A 10781-nucleotide genomic window follows, 5' to 3' on the forward strand; every position below is an offset into this window, starting at 1 on the left:
GTCTGTTAATGATTAAATCCCAAAGTTAAGTAGCTTTTGTTATTTGCTTCCCTGCATTAGTAAAGAGCTGCAAGTTGCTGGTGCAATTAAAATGGGGTATAGTAGATTATAGTTCCTAGTCCAAATCTTAGAACCTTATCATGTCATGAATAGGGAGGTAGCTTGGTGGGAGAGGTCAGTGACATTGGAACTGGGCAGGGTCTTAGATGCTGGACAGGAGTTACACTTGCCTTGTATTAAGTACCATTTTCTTAGTTGTAGATAAATAACTTACAGTTTGGTCTCTTTTATAAAGAGTCCTAGCTGTAGTAGAAACTAGGAGTGTGGCATTGGGCCATCCTGACTTTTCTCTAGACCTTAGTTTATCCTTATCCCTGCCCCACCCTCCCTGAGATGACTCTGGGGGGGGAGTAGGAAAGAATCAGATGAGTAGAGAATCTTGGCAGTAAAATCAAGGGAAGTGAATAAGTATAGATCGCCTACTGTATGCTAAGTATTTTTTATAATATCTCATTTGATCCTCACAACCTTGTAAGGTAGGTGTTCATTTAACCAGTTGAGGAAACTGAGACAAGCAGAAATTAAGTGACTTGTCCACAGTCACCCAGCTGATAAGTATCTGAGACCAGATGTGAACTTAGGCCTTTCTGCCTCCCGGCCCAGAGCTCTACCTATACCACTACACCACCACCAGCTGGAGCCAGATGTTGGATTCCCCTACATTCTGTGGTGCTTCTGTCAAGTGTCTTCTGACCCTGTGAAGGAAATGGAGGCATTCCAGGAACAGATTACTCCACCTTTGCCTATCCCCCAGTGCTTCCAGCTGGTACTTGAGCTCTTGCTGCCAGCCTGTACGCTCTGTGCCAGGGGGAAGATGGGGGTGGAGCTGTGGGAAGGAAGCTGGCCTTGAGTTTGAATCAACATTATGTTCTGAAGAGGAAATATAACCACGCTTCAGGGAAATTTTGTTACCCTGGGATGAGTTCTATCTTAGCCAGAGGAGGGATTGTAGAACCTGTACTGGCCTCCATAGGCCCCCCACCCACCCATATTCTGGGATTTAAAAAATAACAATGTGTCCCATTGGTTGCAAACCTTCACCTGCCATGTGCTCACTTCTATCCACCAGTTAGATGGGGGCTCCCCTCTAGCCCAGTACTTATCTAGCAGCAGCTGCCGGAGCAAGAGCTAGGCATGTGAGTACAGCCTTAGGTTAGGGTGATGTCTGCCGGTTAGGCCAAAGTGCACAGGCAGCAGTGCCCAAGAGGCCTTTTACCCTCCACTCCAAGGCAGCCTGGGAACCTTTGCCCTCTCTTAACCAAACATGGCTGTGTGAGCACACCGACTGGGACCTGCAGAATACATTGCTGCCATTTTTCCTGAGACCCCTTCATACACACTCTAGGAACAGCGTGGTAGTGTGGGCAAAGCCCGCAACCTGTGCTTGGGATGGGATTGTAGCAGGCATGAGAACTGCAGGGGAAGGGTGTCTTTGTCCATTGATATCACCTCTGCTCCCCTCTAAGCCCTTGAGAAGGAAGGGGGGTGGAGAGACTCCCTGCATAGTCTTCCTCAGAATCTTTCCACCCTGTCATTCCCAAATGAGAGCAACTCCACCACCCTTCAAAAGTGAGTCTGTTCCAAAGGTAAGCTATGTCACATGGGAACTTGGATCAACAAATTTTCACCTCACACACCCTCAGCCCTGGAAAACTCATACCTGAGTCAGAGGAACCTGAGGTGGGGACCCAGGATGACTACTTTATTGGAGCCTCATTTGGCCTTTAGTGTTTTAGTTGAGGAGCCAGACCTCGTGCATTCTCAAGCTCCCTATGTTTCTGCTAAGTTATTTGAGGGTTCCCCGTCTGTAAAGTTGCAGGATACTAGCTAGCCCCTGGAGATCCTAATGAGGTGTTGGTCACTGTCACTGCTAGAGAACAGCCTGGTGCTTTGAAAAGGTATAGTTCCTAGGTCTGCTGATGGAAAGGACAGCCTTGGTCTCTCACCTAATGAGCTCTCCTAGGAAAGCAGAAGGCCAGAAGGTGCCAGCCGAGGGGAGAAAAAAAATTTGAGATTAGTCTCTGTCCTGATTCCTTGTCCGCACCTCTCTCCATTTGTTCCTCCCTGTCCCTGCTGGACTCTCCCTCACTTCCACCCCCACTTTAGGGGTGGAGCTTGGCTTCCCCGACATGCCACAGTTAAATGCTCCGAGCAAACGGAGGAGCAGGGCAGTGTGGTACAGAGCTAGCCCAGGCTGGGAGGCAGGACCATGGCTGGCAAGAAGGTCTGCATCGTGGGCTCAGGGAACTGGTAAGAAGCCCAGTTGAGGACTGTGGTGGGGAAAAAGGGAGGGGAAACAATATGACCATGAGGAGGGTATGAGATGAGAGTAGGAAACCCTCAGCCCTGCCTTAGCCCCAATAACTGCCCCAATAGCCCTGTATCCTTATTCTGAACAAGAGCAGGATGGGGCTTCAGGGCTGCTCCCTCTCCTTCCAATTGTACCAACACCCCTGAAGAAAAGAAGCCACCTTGACTTTGCCTCCCCACCGATATCCGATTGATTACGTCTATTGGGGTGACAGCAGGTGCCTTTCCTGAGAGCAGCAGGATGGTATGAACCTGGAACCTGGGTCTCATCCCCAGTGAGTAGGACTAAATCTCATTAGTATCCCAAACTATTTGGAGTCTCAGGCCCATTAGTCCTTGGATAAGAGTGGGGGATATGTTAGGAAAGGTGGTTATTTACATTTTAGTGGACTCCATCTGTTAGCCTAAGGATAAGTGCTAGCTGTTGCCACTGTTGTCTCAGCCTACTCAGACCTTAGAAACTACTCCTTTACCACCACCCTCACTATATCCTCGTCTTTTGCCACCATTCCTCAGGGGCTCTGCTATTGCCAAGATTGTGGGTAGCAATGTGGCCCAGCTGGCACAGTTTGACCCACAGGTCGCCATGTGGGTGTTTGAGGAGGAAGTTTCGGGCCAAAAGTTAACAGAGATCATCAACACGAAGCATGAGAATGTCAAATACCTACCTGGGCGCAAGCTACCTCCTAATGTGGTGAGGTCCCCATAAAGATCAATGGGGGTAGGGAGAATGATGGTGGAGAGTTTATGGGGGTCACACTCCAGGCCCTAAATTAAGAGACCGTTTGAGGGAAGCTGGACCTAATCTGAGGTCAGTACCAGCCCCAGAGGGTGACAGATCTGCCCAAAGCATAACCTATTTGTCACAGGGGTGTTAGTCCCCTAATACGAACCTGGGGCTTCTCAGGACCAGAGAAGGAACAGAATGTAGTCCCCACTTTCCATAAGATAGCTCCAGGGCTGGGTTGGATGAGGAAAGGGGGAGGGAGGCTTAGAAGCAAGTCATCTCTGGGGTAACCAAGGCCAGGCTTCCAGACTCTGGGGTCCAGGACAGTGCCCCTGGCTCTCAATCCTGTTACTCATTCACCTAGTGGCTGACCTTGGAGACAGCTCTGTGGACTATAGGAGTAGGACCAAACTCATTTGTCTTCCACCTTCCCCCTGAAAAGGGGGAGGGCACGTAGTCTGCAGCTCATTTTTAGCCCTTAAAGTCATCTGAGTGCTCCAACCACCCCAACCCATCCTCTTTTTAGTCACCTGTCACGTCCCATAGACATGGCTTAGAAGCAAGTTAGGGTCTCAAAAGTTGTTTTCAAGAATCTTTTACCCCACAGAATAGCTGGAACTGTTGCAGGAGGGAAGGTGGCAAAATGCCCTGCCTCTTTAAGTCTGATAGCTCCTATGAAACCCAATCCTGCCCCCATGCACCCGTTTCCCACCACCCTCCCCCAAGCCCAAGAATAGTCCTGTCAGCACTGCTCTACCACTCCCGTAGGTGGCCATACCAGATGTGATCCAGGCGGCAGCAGATGCAGATGTTCTCATTTTCGTGGTGCCCCATCAATTCATTGGCAAAATCTGTGACCAGCTCAAGGGTCATCTGAAGGGAAATGCCATTGGGGTGTCTCTTATCAAGGTGCCTAGGGCGGGAGAAGGGAGGCAGGGGGAAACAATGGCTATAGTGAGGAGTGAGAACGAGAGCAGCAATTGCAGAGAAATAGGGGAAGGGGTAGTGCGTTGGTTTGGGGCATCGTGGGGATGGCCAAGGAAAGTTCATCTGGTTCCTAAGCTGGGATGGGAGGAAGATCTTAGGCAGAAGGCGGGCTACTGAATCGTGGTTTTTAGACGGCATAGGTCTCCATGTATGGGACATGGGATGATAGAGAGGGGCGGGGAGAGATGGGAAGTAACCGACAAAAGCTAGCTGAGTCCCATTCTGTGCTCAGGGTGTGGACGAGGGCCCTGATGGGCTGAAGTTGATCTCTGAGGTGATCCACGAACGACTGGGCATCCCCATTAGTGTGCTGATGGGGGCCAATATTGCCAATGAGGTGGCTGATGAGAAATTCTGTGAAACCACCATTGGTGAGACCTCCTTGTCCCCACCCTCACCATAGCCCAACTCATTTCTTTTCCCGTCTTTTTTTTTCCTATAAAGATACTAACAAGGGGAAGACTAGAGGGAGGATAGAGGGGTACAGTAAGGCAAGGGGAGTAGAAGGGTTACTCTCTGTCTGGAGCAGAGATAGGGGAGAACAGCTGTCATTGAGGGACATCTCTTGCTCAGCCTCATCCCTTCCACTTTAGGCTGCAAGGACCTGGCCCAAGGGCAGCTGCTGAAGGAACTGTTGCAAACACCAAATTTCCGAATAACTGTGGTGCAAGAAGTGGACACAGTAGAGATCTGTGGGGCCCTCAAGGTGAGGGGCAAGGGGAGGAGTTAGGGTCCTGCTGGGCTCCATAGAGAGAAGTATAGGCTGCCCGGACTCCAGGCTAGATAAAACCCCAGTGGGTGCAACCTATAGAGGCAACTTGGGGAAACGGGTTCAGATCCTCCCTGCACCCACCCGGTGAAAAACACCTGCCCTCATCTGGACCACCCATGCCCTTTGTGAGAGCCCTATCTTAGAGGCTAAAGGAAGGTCCAGAGGGAGGAGAGAGAAAGCCCCTGCCCTTGAGTAGTTCTCAGTCTGGTGGGAGAGACAGAGAGACACCAAGGACACAGACTTAGAGATAAGAAAAGAACATGGGACAGCTAGAAAGAGCTCTAGAAATAATGCTAGAGGTATGAATCAATCAGGGAAGTATTTCTAGGGGAAGGAGGTATGAAGTAGGGTTGGTTAGGGGGCAGGAACAAGCAAGTATTAAGTGCCTGCTAGGCCCTGAGCTAAGCACTATACAGACACTGCCCTTCAAAGTAGATGCTATTATTGTCCTCATTTTACAGATGAGGAAGCTGAGGCAGAGTCACACAGCTAGTTAGTGTCTGAGACTGGATTTGAACTCCGGTCTTCTTGACTTCAGTCCCAGCACTCTATGTACTGTACCACCGAGGTTATTAGGTGGCACAGACGATGCCAGAGAAAAGGAACAGTTTTGGACTCAGGGAGGGCAGCGGGAAGTATTTTGGAAACAGATTAGGGCAGGGATGGGGAATCCGTGGCCCTCTGGGTTCTCAAATGCAGCTTTGACTGAGCCCCAATTTCACAGAACAAAGGCCCTTAATAAAAGGCTTTGTTCTGTAAAACTTGGACTCAGTCAAAAGGCTGCACCCAAGGACCTAGAAGGCCACACTTGGCCTGGAGGCTGTAGGTTTCCCCATCCCTGGGTTAGGGCCCCCAGTTGCTAATCTTCCATGTTGGCCTTGCTATTGAAAAGGCAGAACCCCTTGCTTTAGGGATTATTAACCTTTTTTGTCATGGATCCCTTTAGCAGTTTGGTGAATCCTGTGGAACCTTTCCCAGAATATTGTTTTTAAATGCATAAAATAAAATACAAAAATAAAAAAAAATTACAAAGAACACTGATTATATTGAAGTAGAGTTACTAAAACATAGGAAAAAAAAGTGGACAGACCCCAAGTTAAGAACTGCTGGTCGTGATACTCGGATCTAACCAAGAGTAATGCCTCTCCACCCCGACCAGGTCTATAAAGAGAACGGATGGGGTTGAGGGAGGAGATGTGGTGGCCCTTAAGGTGCCACCTAAGGACTGCATTGCTTCCCCCCTCTTCCCACAAAGAATGTGGTTGCTGTTGGAGCTGGCTTCTGTGATGGGCTGGGCTTTGGTGACAATACAAAGGCTGCTGTGATCCGGCTGGGACTCATGGAAATGATCACCTTCGCCACATTCTTCTGCAAGGGCCCCGTCTCCTCAGCTACCTTCCTGGAAAGCTGTGGGGTTGCTGACCTCATCACCACCTGTTACGGGGGTCGGAACAGAAAAGTGGCTGAAGCCTTTGCCCGAACTGGAAAGGTGGGGGCTCAAGAGGTGGGGTGGAAGATGGCAGAATATTGAGAGGGAGAGGATCCAGGAGGGCAATGGGGAAGAGGAGAGGGGGTTGGGAAGGCTTCTGGGGGGGGGGTTTGGGAGGACTGAAAGATGCTTGAGGCAGGGTACTGGGGGAAAAGGCACCAGCTATGCTTCTGCTGTGAATGTTCTTACCCCTTCCCAGAATTCCTCCCCAGTGCCCCTACTCCCTATCTGAGATTTCAGGCTCCACCTGACCCCAACTACTGAGACCTTGTGCTCCCTACCTTCCCCCTCTCCCAACTCCATCTCCTTCACAGTCTATTGAACAACTGGAAAAAGAGATGCTGAATGGGCAGAAGCTTCAGGGGCCCCAGACAGCTCGGGAGCTGCACAGCATTCTGAAACACAAGGGCTTGGTGGACAAGTGAGTGCAGTCCCACTGACAAGACCTCCTATTGCCTTCCCCACCACCCCTTGCCCTCCTTAGTCTCACCCTTTCCCTGTTACGGGAGAAAAGATCTGAGGTGCCCAGGGATAGGATTCTGATAGTCAGGCATTTTGTTTGGCCCTCCCACCTATCCTGAGCAGCCCAACCCCTTGCATAGAGACAGGGTCCCAGTTCTCAGGGCTCACTCTAAAAACACACACAGAAATACTAGCATATCTACTGTATGTATAAGCAAATCCTGCTAGAGGGATGCAGTGTGATTAGTTGAAGCTGGGCAAACTTCTTGGAGGCAGGGAATTTTGAAAAGGGTTTGGAAGAGGTCTGGTCAGAGCAAAGAGAGAAAGAGACTGTCTTGTGCCGGGAGGAACTGCCTAGACACAGGGAATGAGGCAGGGGAGGAGACAAGGAGTGGGTATGAGGGCCCTCCAATCCAGAAGAGAAGAGTGTAGGCCAAGATTGTGATGGCAGGAACAACTGGAGGGAAAGAAGGACCATTTGTGAGGGTGCCTTTCACCCCGAGGCCGAGGAGTTTGTCATCAGTAGGTGAAATGGGGGTCTTCTGGACTCAGAGGCTGAACCAGTGAATCGTTCTTTCCCTGCTGCTCTTCCCAGGTTCCCCTTGTTTATGGCCGTGTACCAGGTGTGCTATGAGGGTCGCCCAGTCCAGAAGTTTATCCACTGCCTCCAGAACCACCCAGAACACATGTGAATAGCGCAGGCAGGGCGAGGTGACTGAAGATCCCCAGCTTCCTGAACCTGACTCCAGGGCAGGAGGCCCCAGGGCATTCTGGGCCCTGAGAACTTTTCCAAGACTTCACAGTTGCTCACCCTCATCTCAGTTGGAGGCCAAATGAAACCCAAGCAATTTACCTCATCTCAGTTTGGAAAGTCCTGAATTCTTGTGTCTTCCCCTCCTCCCACCTCCTCTCTTTCTTTTCCCTTTGGGGATGGGGGAAATGAACCTCAATGCTCTCTGTCTAATAGGGGGTCAGAATGGCTGCTACATTTTGCTGACCTACAAAAACTATGCCCAAAGCTAAAAATCCTGTCCTCCAGTTCCCATGCCCAACTGAGTGGCCACTGAGGCAGCCAGCAGTGTCAGCTTCTTGTGGAAGTGAGAAAGTTGAGGCAGATGTGGCTTAGGAGGTGGGCTGGGCTTGGGGGAGGGAGAAAAGGAAGGGGAGGAAGATAGAGCCTCATGAACCTCCCTGGCTCCAGCCTCACCAGGGGCACTGCCCTGTGTCAATGGATTTCAGTGTTTGTTACAAAATACAAAGATCTCAACTCCCTTCCAACTTCTCCTAGCAACATCTTTGTCCTTAGAACCATTCCCCTCCTCCCCTGGCATCAGAACCAGCTATGCTGGCATCAGAGGCCCTGGGGGCCCTGGGGGCCCTCTCCCCTCCCTGGGGCTTTCCTGGTTCCTGGCTTTTTGAGCCCTGGCACTTTCCCTGGTCTTGCCAGCACCTCTCCTACCCAGCTGACCTTTCTAGTGACTTTTCTCTCCTGTCTCTTCCCTCCCCCCTCCCTGGGCTCACTCACTCTATATCTCTGGGTATCAAGAACTTAATCTGACTGTACCTCCTGTACCTTTTCAGCGTGGCTTTGACTCTGACCTTTTCATTTACCACCCCCCTGCCTTCCCTCCCTCCAGCCTTCAGCTGAGGATATGACATCTTGAGAGGGCTATCACTCTCTGAATGCCACCCCTCCCTTTCCTAAAATACTCATGCTCCTCAGTCTCAATTCTACCAAGCAGAAGAAGGAGCTACTGATCATTATGGGGTTGGGAAGGGTGCTCCAGGGAGTAAGGGCTGGTTTCTCTGGGGGGTGGGGAGGAGGTATTAAAAGTAAAGAAAATGGCCTCATGGAGTAGGGGTCGGGAAGCAGGTTGGCAGAAAAGGGATATCCACATGCCACATCCTGGCACATGCAGAGTTAAAGGGGATGAAAGGGAGCAGGCCTCTTGGTTAAAGAGGGCCCTCTCCAAAAGCTAGGAGTGTTCTCAGAGAAAGGAATGCCTGCCCACATTGCCTCAAGAGTGTCTAACCCAGGGCCCAGGGAAATGAATGAAATACCCATACCTATTTCTCAAGACAGGTTAACAAAAAGGAGTAAAGAAGAAGAGGGGCTTAAGTGAAGGAAAGAGAATGGGGAGGAGAAGAGGGAGAGAGAGAGAGGAGAGGAGTATTCTTGGCCCTAGCCTTGGCCAAGGATCAGGTGGCAGCAGCAGGAATGTTTGCAGGTCAGCAGCCTGGGTACTGGGCTATTAATAGTCTGGGGCTCTGTCCAGTCAGCAGAGGGGCCACTAGTCAGTGAATGGCACATTGTGGTCTACTAACAAGAAAATGGCAGCTCTATAGTCCACCTTCCCCAAATCAGGGACTAAATATCTCTGAAACCACTCCTCCAACCACTGTCAGGCAGTAGGAACCATGGCTTTTAGGAAGTCTTGTGTAGCAATGAAGGGCTACCAAGCCCCTGGATAACTGATATGGGAGATAGGATTACTAGAGGATCAGGGTCAGCCTTCCAGGCCTTCCTGAGTGGTACTGTCATACTACTCTCCCTCCCCAGGAAGCTGAGTTGGGGGAAAGACCAGAGAACCCACTCCTACCCCTACCCCCTCACTTAGAAATAGGTCTAAAATTCAGTAATATGATTTACTGACACTGAACAGATTCCTAACTTTAACGTGAGTCCTTCAAGTCAAACATCTTTGTTTCTACAATAAAGTCAGATTCTTTTCTGAACTGAGTTTGTGCGTGTGTATGTGTGTATGTGTGTGTGTGACACTACTCTTCACTTCCCTCCCCCCAACCCTTATTTTTCTTCATGGTGAGGAGAATTCCGTTTTTACTGTTTTGACAACATCAAATTTGTCATTCATCCCCAGAGCCTCTTGCCCTCTTGTTATTCTAGTGATTGTTCTGTGCAGTGGAAAGAATGGTGGATTTGGACTCAGAGGACCTGGGTTCAACTCACCTTCCTTGTACCTCTTTCCTAGGTAACTAAGTAGTCCAGTGAATAGAGTTAAGGGGAACCTGAATTCAAACCACCCTGGAACATTTCCCAGCTGCATGACCTTAGGCAAGTTACTTAATGGGGGCCTGCTTCAGTTTTCCCCATCTGTAAAGCAGGGATAAAAATAGCACCTATATCCCAGGGTTGCGTTAGGATAAAGGCAAATCATATTTGCAAACCTTAATGAACATTGTTATTATTATCTGCAAACTGAGAGGTTTGGGCTAGATTGCTTTTGGCTTTAAATCTTTGGCCATATTAGAGCTTTGGAAACAAGCCTGGAGAGTCTGGCCAGGCTCACACCACTGGTTCATTCTGGGGCCAGAACTCAGGTCTTCAATCTCCAGGTCCACAGTTTCTTCCTATCACTGCTTCTCTAGATACTCATTATGATTCTTCCAAAAAAAATACCCAGGGCTTTAGGAATCTGTGGCAGCTTTAAAACTAGGGAAACAATAGACTACTTTTGGCTTTCCAATTCCCACTTGGCACATGACCACTGTCAAACTTGGCTGTATTTCTCTGCAGGGTCCAGGTGAGCACCTTACTTACTCACCATAGGTCACCCTTCTTTGGCATTCATTCTTCTGGGAAAGTGCAGGAAGAAGCACCAGGAGGCGCACTGACGGCTTCAAATCAAATCTTTCCAGAAAGGGATCTGCCCGACGACCAGTGACACCACTAGATCATGCGTGCTTGGGATTGGCCTATCGATTACAGCACTCTCTGACCTCAGCGTCAGGGAGTCCTAATGAGGAATGACTACAAAGCCCAGGATTCTGTGCGTTCAAACTGCTCCTTGGAGACTTTTACGGCGCCAATGATTGGCCCGGCGAGCCGGAAATTCATCGGATCCAGCCGGCGTTGCAGCAGATATTCCTCCTCAGAGGGCGGAAGTATACTCTAGCCGGCTTCGGGAAGTTAGACCCCTCCCTCCCTACTGAGGCCGGAAGTTAGTTCGGGAGGG

At 50.0% G+C, this 10781-nt stretch overlaps 1 protein-coding gene and 1 long non-coding RNA gene across 3 annotated transcripts; one reads left to right on the forward strand and one right to left on the reverse strand.

Moving 5' to 3' along the window:
• Positions 1-1992: 1992 nt before the first annotated feature.
• On the forward strand, positions 1993-7664 carry GPD1 (glycerol-3-phosphate dehydrogenase 1). 2 transcript variants are annotated; one of them, XM_020966080.2, is made up of 8 exons: positions 2187-2310; positions 2887-3064; positions 3866-4006; positions 4317-4455; positions 4678-4790; positions 6112-6345; positions 6660-6766; positions 7403-7664. In XM_020966080.2, the coding sequence occupies exons 1-8, from the start codon at positions 2270-2272 to the stop codon at positions 7497-7499; spliced, it is 1050 nt and encodes a 349-aa protein (XP_020821739.1). In that variant the 5' UTR covers positions 2187-2269; the 3' UTR covers positions 7500-7664. The 2 variants fall into 2 exon arrangements, with proteins under 2 accessions (XP_020821740.1, XP_020821739.1); XM_020966081.2 differs by lacking the exon at positions 2887-3064 and having other exon boundaries at positions 1993-2310.
• Positions 5882-10684, reverse strand: LOC144458192 (uncharacterized). Its single transcript, XR_013487752.1, has 2 exons — positions 10371-10684; positions 5882-6290 (listed from the first exon to the last, which is right to left on the reverse strand). It is a non-coding gene; the product is annotated as an uncharacterized LOC144458192 (long non-coding RNA).
• Between the last annotated feature and the right edge of the window lie 97 nt (positions 10685-10781).

Source organism: Phascolarctos cinereus, unplaced genomic scaffold (genome assembly GCF_003287225.1).
Source record: "Phascolarctos cinereus isolate Bilbo 61053 unplaced genomic scaffold, phaCin_HiC Scaffold_1;HRSCAF=81, whole genome shotgun sequence".
Taxonomy (NCBI): domain Eukaryota; kingdom Metazoa; phylum Chordata; class Mammalia; order Diprotodontia; family Phascolarctidae; genus Phascolarctos; species Phascolarctos cinereus.